The sequence below is a fragment of the Balaenoptera borealis genome (assembly GCF_965194805.1).
Source record: "Balaenoptera borealis genome assembly, chromosome: 7".
Lineage (NCBI taxonomy): Eukaryota > Metazoa > Chordata > Mammalia > Artiodactyla > Balaenopteridae > Balaenoptera > Balaenoptera borealis.
The window spans coordinates 60389653-60405333 of NC_138864.1; the positions used below are offsets into that span (position 1 = coordinate 60389653).

Genomic DNA, 15681 nt, shown 5'->3' on the forward strand with positions numbered 1-15681 from the left:
TTTTTAGTAACTGTTAAAGACTCTATGGTGTTTTTCAGTGGATTAACTTCTGGTTTAGTTGATCTTCTGAAAGTTTTCTTTTAATATTTTTTGTGTACTTAAAAAAATTGTTCTGTCCTACTGTGTTTCTGAAAACCACTGCAAATTCTGTTAGAACAAGAGAATAGAAAGCATAAATGTTAATCCAAATGAGCAATATTGATTGCTTGAATTAAGCTGAAAGTAGGAATAGAGTAGGGAAGACAGGAGAAATATTTAGAAGATAGGAATTGGCAATTTTTAGTGATTAATTATATTAAGGATTCAGAAAAAGAGATGAATTTAGGATGCTTTTGAGTGATTGCTCAGATATATGAATTTGACTTAAACATTTTGTCTGGATGCTTCATTAATAAAAGGATTAAGTCTGAGTCAAGGGAAGGAAGAGGCCTGTATTGTAGAAGAAATAGAGTGGGACTGTGTTTTGCACAGGTCAGGTGATTGGAGATTTCAGTTCCCATTGGCCCCCCTGTGGCTACTGTGAGACAAGAGAGAAGACCAGGACGGGTAGTCTGGGCTTGACCAGTGGAAGCCTTCATGGGCCATATTAAAGAGGCTTGACATTGTCAAGGCAGTCAGGAGCCAGCCCCTTCACACCAATTCGGTATTTTCCTTCTAAAATATCAGGGTGTTTATGGAGAAGGAGGAATCTATAAATTATGGCCACAGTACAATCCCGAGGCCTAATTTCCATGACAACTGTCATGTCAGTGAGCCACAGCTGTCACTGTCCCTTGGGGCCAAACTTCTGCAGCCTGGGTGAGAGCACTTAAAGACTGTTAACAGGGCCTGATTTTTCCATCTGTTTTTATTTATTTATTTTAAATATTTATTTATTTGGCTGCACCGGATCTGTAGTTGTGGCGTGCGGGATCTAGTTCCCTGACCAGGGATCGAACCCGGGCCCCCCGCATTGGGAGTGTGGAGTCTTAACCGCTGGACCACCAGGGAAGTCCCTCCATCTGTTTTTTAAAAGCATTTGTTTAAGTCTACTTTCAACTGATCTTGTTGAACTGTCTGAGCACAATATACCTGTAAGATTTATTTTTAAAATATAATACACATATTAATAGAAATATATTATATTTAAATATAATAAATCTTAAAATATTCTGGGAGAAGATTACATCTGAGATACTGTATTTTTTCCTCAAAATGTCGGTAGGTGTAATGGAGCTTGAGGTTAGGTTTGTATTTGCCTATGGAATGTGCTAGGGAGGAAATACTCAGAACTTGATAAAATCCAGCTACAGGGGGTTCAGTGTGGACTTGCCTTCAGCTAAGGAGGTCGACCAAATTCATTTATTCAGCAAATATTTGTTCACTAGGCACTGTGTGAGGTACTTAAGGCCTTTCTTAGTGCCATGATTCTACATATTAAATTTTAATACTGTAAAAGGCTTTTAATTCTATAACTAGAAAAGTATGTGACTAAATCCTTCAAAACACAAACAGTACTTATAAAGGCTTGCAAGTGCTGGATGTATGCTTGGTTGCTGAACAAAATAGCATAACAAGCCCATTGTCTCTTAAGAGTTGTGTAAAACAGCTTTCCGAACTTTTTTATTGTGACCTGTTATAAGAATTAGATTTTGCTCTTGACTCAGTGACACATACTTAACTACATCCAACATATTTGAAAGAGAATTTCATGAAAACAATCTGTCCTTACTACTTGCTATGCATTCGAATTTTACTGTTGTATTAATTTCTATTGACTCAAAACTGTTAGTCTTAACTTACAAAATTGATTTGATGATACTCTAATGGGTCCTGAAATCTGCAGTTTGAGAAACACTTGTTTAAAACATTTTTCTATTTAGAGCCTCATAAAATTGTTTCAGATAGTCTTAGGCCGCGAGTATATCTGTCTAATCTATATCTACTTTTTTGGACTGCTTTCTGTTTGATGGAACATAGGTAATCATTTTATAGATATTTTAAGGCATTCCAGTAAAATTGGGATTGACCTTTGAAAGTTCATTAACTCAGATGTTTGAATGACTACTGTCAAGCAATGTCCTATCTTTCTCCCTCTTTATTATTCTATATTTTAACATTTAATTTCATGTAACTTTTGGTCAAAAAAGCAACATGTCTTTAAAAGTTGCTTTTAGCTTATTTTTCTGATAGAATAGACTATGGAAAGTAAAAGGTGATAGGTTAGGGCACAGGTTAAGCTCTTGCCTTAGAAAAAAGTCCTGTCCACTGATATAGTTGAACGTGTACTTAAAACTTCTCTATTTAAAAAAAAGCAAACAGTGTGATGTCCTATTAATAAACTAAATAGATTTGATTACTTTTAAACTTTTCTATAAACTCAAGAGCACGTTTTATTCCTAATTGCTTAAGCTTCCTCTTACCTATTCATTGATTCACTTAACAGATGCTTCTTTTATTTATTTATTTATGGCTGTGTTGCGTCTTCGTTTCTGTGCGAGGGCTTTCTCTAGTTGCGGCAAGTGGGAACCACTCTTCATCGCGGTGCGCGGGTCTCTCATTATCGCGGCCTCTCCTGTGGCGGAGCACAGGCTCCAGACGCGCAGGCTCAGTAATTGTGGCTCACGGGCCCAGTTGCTCCGCGGCATGTGGGATCTTCCCAGACCAGGGCTCGAACCCGTGTCCCCTGCATTGGCAGGCAGATTCTCAACCACTGCACCACCAGGGAAGCCCTAACAGATACTTCTTGATACATAGTCTGTGAGGTCAAGAATTCTGCCGGTCTTTGTTATTGGATTACCAGTGACTAGTATAATGTCTGGCAAATGACAGATGCTTACTGGATGTTTTCTGAATGACTAAATGAACACATGAATGAAGGAATACTTACTTATGCTTAAACTGTAAGAAATAAACTTGACCATTTTTTGACCACAAATGCAGCATTATTGTTCAAAATAAATGAATTGCTGGGGACAAGACGATCCAGATGTGATTTTTTTTTTTCTCTCATGGATTTTATGACCTCTCAGTGTTAGTGCTTCTACAGAGGTTTATAGTGTGAGCTCCAAAGTCAGACTGGAGTATACCCAGGTCCCTTCATTTCCTAGCTGTATAATCATGGGCAGGTCACTGCCTCTGTGCCATCTGTGAAATGGAGATAATAGTGATTTCTTTCGGAGCCAATGTGATTATTAAGTGAAATATTACAGACACATGCTCCAAACAGTACATGGCACTTAGCCAACAATTAATACATCTTAGTTGCTATTGCCACTATTAATATTACTGAAAGCTTAGTATGTGCCAAGCCCTGGGATATAGTCTTTGCTTCCTGTGAGTTGGCAGCCTAGTGAGGGAGATAAAAATGAAACAGTATGATGCTTGATAAGACTCCCTAGCGATAAGAGTACTCTGGGAGCTGAGAGCAGAGATGCCGCACCCAGAATGTCAAGGAAAGCTTCCTGGAGGAGGCCACATCTGAACTGACAGCTGAGGAACAGTAGGACTCAGCCTGGAGTGGGTGGGGGTGGAGGAACGATGAGGATGGGGGATAATGTTGAGAGGCAGAGAAAGCAGCATAAGCGGAGACCTGGATGTGAGACAATGTGGCGGTCAGAGAAAGAGGGGCGTGGCAGAGACCAAGTGGTGCAGGGAGAAGGCTGAGATCAGGTCTTGAAGTGTCCTGCTCAAGAGCCAGCAGGGGATGGCCTAAGGTTTACACTTGAGAGAAGTCATCTAGAAGTGGTAAGAGTGGATTGTGCTGATTAAGTGAGAAGGAGGAGACGAGCTAAGAGGCTATTGCAGAAATAATGGGAGAGATGGCTGCCTGGGTCACAGCTGTGCCAGTGGAGACAGAACCTTGGGAAACCTTACACCTAGGGGGCACTGAGGAACTGTCACTTGCTAAGGACTTGGTTAAGCACAGTATAAGTTTTAAACCATGTTAGTAGAGTAAGTTCTAGCAGTGTTAAATTTGCAATGATAGAAGTGGGGGATGGATGGATTACAAAACAAAGAGCAACCTACACTTGGTCATATTCCAGAATCCTCTTTATTGCCTGTTCAGATAACTACATATTTTCTGGTCTGGTATTCTGTGAGCGGTGTTGCTTTGCTTTGCTTGCGATTAACATTCCCCCAAGGTGTCTGACAAAACATAAGTAATCCCAGTCATCCTTGGAGCCTTAGAATCTAGAAATCAGAGTAAAGAGTCAAACTCATTGAAACAAAACAATCAACAAACAATATTGCATAGGGACGGCGTTTTCATTGATTTTCATTCTCTCTTCAGGTTGATGAGGAGAGCTTTCTGTTTTCATAATCCTTGAAACTATGCTATGTTGTAAGATCCTGCTAGATGAGACAGACCAAAATCATTTATTGATAAAACAAATAATTGTCGAGTACCTACTAGGCGTAAAGCAATGGGCAAAACTGATATTGTCCTTGCTATCATGGAGCCTACTTTCTAGAAGATGGAATGTTGTATTTTGATGAAAAATGGTCAAAATATTTTTTTCAAGTATTTTTTGGCATCAGATGGCAGTATAGGAAGATAAAGTACGATGTATTTGTGTATCAGGTCCTTCTGATGTTTCCCATATGAGACCGTATAGAGTGTGAGGATTGCATGAGTTAAAACATGACTAATGCTGAAGACTTAGCTAACATCGATTAATTTACTATTTCATATTAATTGGTAAATTATTTATTTTGCCAGTTTTTCTTACTGACTCAGGAGGATTATTACCTCTAACTCAGGAAGGTTACCATCTCTTAAATCTCATCCACAAGCACCATCTGATAGACAGGCTGCCATCATTGTCTTGCTCGGACTTCAGCAGCAGCTTCCTACCTGGTCTGTCTGCATGCTTTCTCTACCCAATCTATTCTCCATCTTGCACCAGAGTAAAGTTTATGCTCTTAAATTAGAAGTTGCAGGCACTCCTGTGAACATTTCCATGGAACTAAGTGGCTTAAAGCAACATAAATGCATTCTTAAACTTTTCGATGTCAGAAGTCAAAAAATCGGTTTCACTAGGCTAAAATAAAGGTGTTAGCAGTGCTGTGTTCCTTTTGGAGGCTCTTGGGAGAATCCATTTACTTGCCAGATGGCAATCCATTTACTCTCTCAGGTTCTGGAGGTCACCTGCATTCTGGGACTTATGGTCCTGTGTCATAATGAGTGCTGCATTTGTTACCACATCTTCTCCCTCGACTCACTTGCTTTTCTTTCACTGTTAAGGACTCTTGTGATTATATTGGACCCACCCAGATAGCCCAGGATGATCTCCAACTCAAGATCCTTAACTTAATTACATATAGAAAATTCTTTTGATAGGTAGGGTTACATATTCACAGGTTTTGGGAATTAGGTGATGGACATCATTTGGGGGTTACTATTCTGCCTACCACAGTTCCCATTATGTCATTGAACAGCATAGAATACTGGGGGAGGTGAGTATTAATTTGAGTGTAAATGTCCTGCATAAAGCTTTTCTCTAGATTCCTATTTTTTAAGATTAAAGACTAGAACCCCTAATATGGCCTTGGAGGTCTCCATGGCCTTGGAGGTCTCCATGGCCTAGCCCAGCCCATCTCTTGTCTGGTTCTCCAGCCTCTTCATGGGCTCTTCTCCATGCTTAAAGAACTCCCCTCCATTTCCTCCTAGTTTCTCAGAACCTTGCTACGGCCTCTGCTTAAACCATCCCTCTCTCTCCCCCTCCAAATCCTTTTGCCTATTTTCCTGCCTCTTGCCACTTGAAGAGGAAACTCTGCTTCCTTAGGGAGCATTATCTTGGCCTTCTCTGTGCTGGTCAAATATTGTGCTGCATGCAATCCTGGAGCCTGGGCCTCTCCTTCACAGCACTTTATTGCAGCTTGCAATTGTTGGTGTTCTTTGTTTTATCTGTAAGCTATGTGAAAGCAGTAACTATTTCCATTGTATACTCAATTCTGATCATTTATTCAGTGCTGAATAAATATTTGTTAGAAGAATGGACTTAAAATGAAAGGATAGTGTGCCCTGAAGTTTCGGTTGTGTGCATCAGTGTAGTGCTGTCGTAGCCACAGGCAGAATGGGGTTTTGGGTTATAGGAAGGGTTTGTTCAATAGCAGAAGGTAGGAGATGGTTAATTATTGAGTGAAGCAACCCAGTGTTTTTCATTTATCGATAGTTAATTTCATTATTCGGTAATTTTCAGACCCTTCTTTCATCTCTTTAAAAGTGAGTACAAGACTTAACTGTCTAGCATGAACATGTAGGATCTCAGAGGCTAAGAATGCCATTAAATTTTAAAGTGGCCTTTAATCAGAGTTGATACCATGGGCCAGAGGCAGTTTTCCTGGCTTGGGCCCGTCAGCTGTGGAACTTTGAGTGTATAATCACGTTAGCCTCTGTTAACACTGGTCTTCAAGAGATTTCTGCCCAACTTTACTGCAGCCCCTGCCACTCAGCGCTGTGGACTGTTAGCATTTGTATGTCAGTAGGCCTTTAAGAAAGTGTTTCAGAACAGAGAAGAATTGCTTTGCCTTGTATCTGACTCAGCAGATGAATTCCTTTAATTTTATATTTCATTAAAATATGAGTTTTCTCTTTTATTTGAGCCTGATTTATACTTATACAAACTTAATTAGCATAGTTTCCCTATTTAAGCTAAAACATTTCACCTCGATGTAGGCAAAGTTTAGTTCAGCTATCCAGCTTTGTTGCCAAATCAATGGACTTCTTGAAAGAGACACAACTTGTGGAATTCAAAAGTGCTTTGAGTTGTTCCTATTTAATGGAGAGAATTATTTGGGGAAAAAAAGCAATTTAAAAGCATAATCTTAAATTTTTTCTCTCAGTCTACTGATGAATATGCTAATTATTTAAATTTAACTTAAGAAATCTGTGATACATATCTATACCTAATCTATGTTTTGCAGTATGGGTACTTTCACACTATGTATTGAAAAATACTACTTATATTTATATTCATGTTTCTGTAGTATGAAAAATTCAAATTCTTAATCAACCCCTTTACTAGACCTGATTAAAAATGCATAACATTGACTTAGTTAATAGCTTTCCGTTTTTTTTTTTTTGTTCCTGCCTTTTTTAAAGAAAATTAATTAATTAATTTATGGCTGTGTTGGGTCTTCGTTTTGTGCGAGGGCTTTCTCCAGTTGTGGCAAGCGGGGGCCACTCTTCATCGTGGCGCGCGGGCCTCTCACTATCGCGGCCTCTCTTGTTGCGGAGCACAGGCTCCAGACGCGCAGGCTCAGTAGTCGTGGCTCACGGGCCCAGCTGCTCCGCGGCATGTGGGATCTTCCCAGACCAGGGCTCGAACCCGTGTCCCCTGCATTGGCAGGCACACTCTCAACCACTGCGCCACCGGGGAAGCCCCCACTTTCAGTTTTTAATGTCCCTATGAAGATGTATTAGTAGTAATTAGTAACTCAGTTTTGTTACTAGCTTAACTTTAGTTGTTTAAGAATCAATTGATAACGAAATGTGTGCATACTTTCCTTATAGAGTATCTTGGATAAAGGACATTGTTGTGGCAGTCACTGGAGAGAACATGGAAGCAATGAAGTGTATTATTCAGAGGTACCAGCATAAAGGCATCTCTCTGGTTGAATCCGGAGTGACCCGCCACAGGTCAATTTTCAATGGATTAAAAGCACTGGCGGAGGATCAGCCCAACCGTAGACTCTCAAAGCCGGAAGTAGTGATTATCCATGATGCTGTGAGACCATTTGTTGAGGAAGATGTCCTCCTTAAAGTTGTCACAGCTGCTAAGGAACATGGGGTAAGTATTGAAATACTTCTGAGAACGGATAAAAGGGGCAAACGCTATAGCACATATTCATTTGCTGGATTTTGATGGAATTATATTCAATATTTAAATGTCAAGTTAATTAAAATGGGCAAGATGACATAAGACGTTATGCTAATTTGTTTTAGGAAGTTTATATTATTATAGATCGTGAGACTGTTCTGGAATTTCTTTTGCTAGGTAGTCATTTATCATAATGTAATATGAGCTATTTGGAGAAGAATGCAATAATGTCATTAGAGTATGGATATGAATGGATGGACCTTAGCTGCATATTTAATTTCATTCCTTTACCTAAAAATGCCTAAGAGGGACTTCCCTGACATTCCAGTGGTTGGGACTCCACGCTTCCAATTCAGGGGGTGTAGGTTCGATCCCTGGTCAGGGAACTAGGATCCCACATGCCGCGGCATGACAAAAAAGGAAAAGAAAGCCTAAGAATCTTGTAAGAGTCTAGGAGTTATGTGATTTAAAGCAAAAAAAAAAAAAAAAAACCAAACAAACCTGGCTCATTTCACCCAATTTTTGTTTTAATTTTTTAGAAGTGGTTTATTTTTTAGCACAAACAGCCAGGCAAGAATTTCACACTCCTTAAAGTGAATAATCTTAGGATGACAGAATTCTTTCTGTGTTCACTTCTATTTCACCAAAATAAACACAGGATAGCAAAAGATCTATTGTAATCTTTGGAACATATTTGCTTTTTAAAATTACTGAGTAAAATCCTGTAAATGACATAATAGATACTAAACTTAAGTTTGCAGTCTAAATTTGAGACTTAGTGAAAATTCATGGCCCAGACTTAGTATAGTATAATAGAAATAGGCTGTGGAATTGGACAGATTGAGACCCAATTCTGTTTTTCTAATTATTAGTAGTATAATATGTTCAACTTTCTCAACTTCTTTGAGGTTATTTTCCTCTTAAAAATATAGATGCTAACTTGTAAGGCTGCTTTTAGGATTGGAAATTGTATATATGTTAACTACATAGTAAAGTGCTAAGTATTTAAAGTGGTATTACTGTAAGAATAATTATAATATCTCAGATAATATGTTCCTTCAAAGATTGTAGACCAATGGAAGGAGTCATCTAAGGCTTCCTAGCCATCTGGGTGGTCAGGAAGTTATAAAATACTCAACTGGGAAAGATAGTCTGATTTCTCTTTAGTTATCTATATGTATTTGGATTTTCATTTTCAGGAAATTTCTCCTAATTCCATCTCTCTACAACATGAATTTCTTTTACATTTAGACCTATGTAAGAATTCCACAGGTAAAATGAAACATTTTTCTTATCTTTAATATAACTTCTAAGTGGTATTTTGATGTAGTGAAAATTGTGGCTCAGGAACATTAGTGACCACAAAACTTTCTCACGGCTCCAGTGTTTTTTGTGACCTCTTCCTCTTTTTCAGGCTCCTAGATTGTGGAAGAGACAATGTGGCCAGGTGCAAGGGTGATGAGGAGGAATAAAAGAAGAAAGGATTTATAACTTTTAAGAATTTGAGTAAAGCTTTACAAGTTTGAAAGTTCTTAGGGAAGACTATATAATTTGGGAAGTTAGAAAGTCTAAGGCATACCATAGTACAAATAAATTATGGCTCTTTGCCTACGTTACCTTTTGGGAAAATAGCACTTACAACTCATTGTGAAAATCAAACATTTGGGTTTTTTGAGTATTCAGAGAATTTCTAAGATTGTTTATGAAGTGATTCTTTTGGTAGTATGTCTGAAAGGCAAAAGATTAATTTGCACCAATTAATATGCTGAGAATATCATTTAACAGGTGACTAATAAAACATGTATAGCAGTTTGGTCATTTTTTGGTAGTTGCATATTTGTCAGAATTGCTTTTAGACTCTAATTTTCTTAAGTTGTTAATCAGAATATAATTTGTAAGGTTCGATCTCATTATGCCTTCTAAATAAAACAAATTATGTTTTAATTAAATCTGAAACTTTCCAAATACATTGAAAAGCTGGTTTAAAGCAAAATCTTTACAACTAATTTAAGAAAACGTCAGAAATTTGGTGTCTAAGAAATACTGCCTTGTTTTTGATGATGTTAAGGGATAATTTTCATAAGTGTAAAATCATTATTAGTTTCATGCAGTTATAAGGAGCATGTTAAGGAGTTTATTGCCCTCATTAATGAGGGAACCAGACAGATGTTACAATTGAGAGGAGGACAAATTTGTATGGAATAAAGGAATGTTGAAATTAATTCACAAATAGACAAAACTTTTTTTCCCCACGGGACAAGGGGTGCCAGTTGAACCTTCACTGGGCAGAATCTATTGGCAAGTTTATAGGCAAGAATGATTTTCCATTTACTATCAGTTATCTATAATTTATGAGAGTTGTAAAAGAGCTCAAGGGCAATGAAAAGCTGGTTTCTGCTAATCAGGAAGGGTTTGCGCTAAACAATACAGTTTTCAACTGGGGACACTTATTTTGCTTATTCTCATTTCCTTAGAATGTTGAGGATAGTGACCCAGTAGCCTCAGGAAATTCAGTCACTACTTTCTGCCACCTCTCCTACCCTGTTCTAAATTTTAATCCTAAAAACAAAAACACAACTAATTGAGATGTACTACTAGTAGTTGAAGTTCTTGAATTGGTGGGAAGTATTGGCATCATTTTAACCTCAGGTCAAATTGCAGAAAACTGGTCTGAATTACTTTCTATAAAGAAAGTAGTGAAGATTTTTGCTTAGAGCTACCAGACAGTTGTTTGCCTGGGATACCTTTGAACTCATTCTCCTTTGTTATTTTAAATTGTGTTTTATAGACTCTCAACTGATTGTCCTGTTTTCTTACCTCTTAGTCTTCAAACCCTACCCAAAAAGGTCCCTTTCAGATAAATCATTTCCTGAATAAATGAGACACTGTGACAGCCCCCTGGTGGGTATGCAGGCTTAAGATAACGTTAATATTTTAACTTACATTACATTTTGGTTAACAAATCCAAATTAATGATGATGTACTACTTCAAGAGACTTAAGATGCCCCAAAATTAAGGCTGACATTAGGTTGTCTGCATATAGGGGCTCAAAAGTGTTGCCAGGACCCCAGTTCTTTTCTCTGTGTATGCTCCGTTCTTGGGTTCCACAGAGGCAAGACGACTTCAGTAGGGCAGCTTTTATCATTTCTTTTACTTTTGCTTCTCATTTATTTTTTTACTTTTATTTCTTTTACTTTTGGTAGGGTTGGTCAGAGTATGAAATTCTAAGTGTACAGTTATTTTTTCCCCAGTACCTTGAAAATATATTATGCCATTGTCTCCTGACTTTAATATACCTTTGAGAAGTCTGCTAACCAGTCTAATTGTATCACTTGAAAGTAATCTGCCTTTTCTGTCTGGTTGCGTGTAAGAATTTTTCAGGTTTTGTGCAGTGTCTCTGGTATTTCAATACATGAATCTTTTTTCCCTTGCTTTGGATTTTTTGTCCTTTATGAATTTTATGGTTTTTAAAAATCAATTCTAAAAAATCCTAAGCGATTATCTTATTGAATAGTGACCTTGTCCCATTTCCCAACAGACAGCTTTTTTTCTTCTTTATCCATATGCATCTATATATGATAAACCTTATCCTGTCCTCATGTCTCAACTTTAATATTTTCTGCTTGTTCTCGTGGACTGCCTCACGGGTAATTTCAGTTTTCTATTTCATTCTTCAGTTCTAATCTTTTGCTTAAGGAGTTTTACAATTGTAATAATTATCAATTTCTAGGAGTTCTGTTTGGTCCATTTCAAATGTGACTGGTCTTTTTCTATTTTGCTTTTCTGTTTTGTCTTTCAGTATTTAAACATTTTGTACATTGTAGCTAATAGTAATTCTTGGTAGTTTAATTCTCCAGCTCTTCCATTCTGTTCACTTTTGCTCGTGAGGATTGGTGTCCTCCTTTGCAATTTGGATTGTAAGCCCATGTTTGGCAGGACTCGATCAACAGGAATCCTCTGGGCATGGGATGAAGGTATGTTTCTGAAACATGAATTTGTGTTCCCTCTGCCAGGGATCCCAAGGGCTTTTCCAACCTGCAGCAACTTTTGTCAGTTCTCGGGTTGAAGTTTTGTAGATCCTATGGTGGTGTTAAAACAAATTTCAAACACACGTATAAAGTATAGATGATCATTACCACTTCTCAGGGAAGACTACTCCCACCCCCAGCTCACCCTCCTGCCCACCCCGCCCCAAATCCCAAGCCAGGACAGACAATTTTGCTTTGTCTTTCCTCGCTGAGGGCACCTTTTTCTAGTCTACTCTTTAAACGAGTATATAGCTTCTCATGGATCTTTGAGGGCTACAGTTCTAACCAACCAAGTAGCACAGGCTCAAGATCTAATTCCTCATTCCTTCTCATTTGTTAAAACTAAAGCCTCTTGTTAACCCAAAGGTCTCTGCCATCTTACTTCCTTGGTTTCTGGCTATCATGTTAGTTCTAGGGAGTTTTCTTGAGAGTCATACTTATAAAGTTCTTTTTTAAAAAGGCACTTGTAAAAGTTACTTTTAAAAGCTGTTTATGAATTCTTCTGCATTTAAAAAAATTGTAATAGGTTTTTCCAAGGTATGTGGTCTGCCATATTGCCAAAATAGGAGTCCTTTACAAGTATGAAGTACTTGTATATTTCTGCATAATTATAAGTCAAGAGATGTAGTTATAAGGACATTGTTATAAGGGATATGTTGGAAGGGTAGAATAAGTTGGAGCACTGAAAAATAAAGATGTAGGGAGAATCCTTTTTAGAAGGACTAATAAGCTATTGCATATATTCTAAGAACTGCCAGTAAAGTCTCATTTTCAGTTCATGCTATCAGTAGAGCAACCTCCTAAAGACTTGCTCCTGAGGGAAGACGTTTAGTTTATTTACTTGCATATGTTTCTTTCCTGAGCTCTGTTTTTGCATCTCTAATGATGTTTTAGCGTCTCCTCCCTAATCAACTTCTTACAGTAACAGGTTATATTTATTGCTTCTGCTTCTTCATCTCCAATTTTTTGCTCAATGCATTGCAATCAATCTGGCCTCTTTCCCCTCTGACTATTCTGCCTAAAAATCACCTGTAACTTTCCAATTCCCAATTAAATACATTTTTAGTCTTTTGTATAACAAGGAGTTTGGCTTTTGTCCCTGGTTCCTTGCAGGGAGAATAAATCCTTGAAATTTGTCAAGGGTCTTCGTTTTTCATGAGCCCATTGGATCTCATTTGAGCTTACGCTAGTAAGATAAGATGACTCAGGATAGGGGCTGGTTACCAGCAAGACCAATGGACCTTTGAACCAGCTGGATTTTTGGGGTGAGAGGAATGGTGCTGGAGACTGAACTCAGTCACATGCTCAATGGTTTAATTAATCATGCTTACGAAGTGAAATACCAATAAACTCTGGACACTGAAGCACAGTGAGGAGCTACTTGGTTGGTGAACAACGAGATGCTGAAAACATGCTGCTCCCTGATTGTTTGGGCACCATAGAAGCTCTGTGTTCTGGTCTCCCCCAGATCTCACCCCATGTGTCTCTTCATTTATTTATCTAGTTTGATTTGTATTCTTTGTCATAAATATGTAATGTAAGTAATCATAATCATATAATCATAATGTGATAAGCATTTTTCCTGAGCTCTGAGTCATTCTAGTGAATTACTGAACTTGAATAGAGGTTGTGGGAACCTCTTGAATTTGGAGTCAGTTGGTCAGAAGTGTCGGTGGCCTGGGGAACCGCGCTTCTCTCTGGTGTCTGAAGTAATGGCAGTCTGGTTATGAACCATGGGTTTATGCTAACTCCAGGTGGCTGACATCAGAATTGAGTTTTAGAGTACACCAGTGTGTATAGAATGCCTTAAATTTGATAGTGTTAACTAGCTCTTCCTTGGAACTCTTGCCCCTACCTTGGCTTCTGTGACTTTATTCATTCCTCTTACTTTTTTGACCACTCAGTTTTCAGGTACTTCTTCCCATCCTTTAAATAAGGTTCCTTTAACTTTTATTACCACCAAACAAAGTATTTCTGAGCAATCTAAATCATGCCCACAATACTTAATATTGTTTAAATCTACATACAATAAAACGCACTTTTGGGGAATGTACAATCTGAGTGTTTACACCTGTAAAGATTCTTGTACTCACCACCACAGGTAGGACACAGAACTGTTCTAACACTCTGAAGAATTTCCTCCTGTTGCCCTTAGTATTCAGACCCTTGTTCCTCTAACCCCTGTCAACACTGATGTGTTCTCTGTTCCTGTATTTTTGTCTTTTCCAGAATCCATAAATTGAATCATACAACATGTAACTTTTTAAGACTATTATTTCACTGGGTACAACACATTTGTATGCACCTATTTTAACTCCCACTGACACACTGTTCCAAATCTCTCTCATTCTCCGGCTTCTCACTTCTGAATTCCAGACCTGCTGTGTTCAACTTCCAGCTAGATAGAACCACTTAAATTTGCCTTTTTCAGTGTCTCTGGAATCATGTGCAGATTGGAATTCATTAATCCTGCCTGATATCTTTCCTTGAATTTCATCCATAAGTAAGAGGGAGCCACTGATTTTTGAGGAGGGAATAATAAGACTTGAATTCTACAAAGATGACTGTCTGCCTTGTTTGGTAGGTTGACTAAAGGGAGAGTTTCAGGGAAGTGAAATTTGTTTGGGATCTACAGTAATGGTGCAGCTGAGTGATGATGAATCCTATTTAAGCCAAATGAAATGGAGAGGGAAGTAGATGGTACTAAAATGTTCAGGGCACTGGACTGCCTGGACTTGACTAACGTTGTGATATATGAGCCATAGGAAATAAGGGACGTGTATCTTGTGTGCTTTTTATTTTTCTGTTCCCTGAGATAGTCCTCATCTCCTCTCTAAATCCCTGTGTTCCTGCCCTCCCCACCCTTGCCTTCAAGTTTCTGTGAAATTAGGGTTTAGGCACTGACTTTTTGCTTGCCACATCTTTGCAGACCTATTTATGGAAATGGCATTTGCCTAAGGATTATGACGGCCTGGGACCTTTTCTGCACTGGTTCATGATTTATCTTATCTTTTCTCATAAAACAAGGTCTCCTATACTTCCTGTATTGGATTTTTGCAATATGTAAAACAGGGACTTTTTTTTTTTTTTTTTAAAGTAGATGAATTGTAGCTCCTAAAGTCTTTTTTTTTTTAATTTATTTATTTTAAAAATTTATTTATGGCTGTGTTGGGTCTTCGTTTCTGTGCGAGGGCTTTCTCTAGTTGTAGCAAGCGGGGGCCACTCTTCATCGCGGTGCGCGGGCCTCTCACTATCGCAGCCTCTCTTGTTGCGGAGCACAGGCTCCAGACGTGCAGGCTCAGTAATTGTGGCTCACAGGCCCAGTTGTTCCGCGGCATGTGGGATCTTCCCAGACCAGGGCTCGAACCCGTGTCCCCTGCATTAGCAGGCAGATTCTCAACCACTGCGCCACCAGAGAAGCCCCAAAACAGGGACTTTTTGTATCTGAAAGCAGGCTCCAGCACTTTGTTTCTTCCTATATTTGAGTATCAACCTGGCACAAGGTTTCTCAACGTTGGCACGATAGACCTTTTGGGTAAGATCATTCTTTATTCTTGTGGGGGGGGGCTATCCCACGTGCTATAGCATAGTTAGCAGCATTAGTTTTTGTTGGAAAATTGTTAATCTGAAGAGAAACAGTGGAATTTATATAATGAGAAATTTTGACATGGGGTGTGTGTGGGATCTCTTAGGACTGTGCAGCATGACTATTTAGCAATGATGAACAACACTTTGGAAATTCTGCTGAAGTTAATGTGTATGTATGCATCAAGAATATACTTTCACTACCCAGTTTTATAACTTTATGCAATGTATTCTGGACTGTTTATTTTTTATTTTTAAATTT

At 38.4% G+C, this 15681-nt stretch overlaps 1 protein-coding gene across 4 annotated transcripts in view; it reads left to right on the plus strand.

Annotated features, from left to right (window-relative positions):
• CRPPA (CDP-L-ribitol pyrophosphorylase A) overlaps positions 1-15681 on the plus strand; it is a 426528-nt gene that overhangs the window by 32955 nt on the left and 377892 nt on the right. For all 4 annotated transcript variants that reach the window (XM_082398504.1, XM_082398506.1, XM_082398505.1 and 1 more), the window contains exon 2: positions 7499-7775. In XM_082398504.1, coding sequence (XP_082254630.1) covers positions 7499-7775 — 277 coding nt within the window. The remainder of the gene's footprint in view (positions 1-7498; positions 7776-15681) is intronic.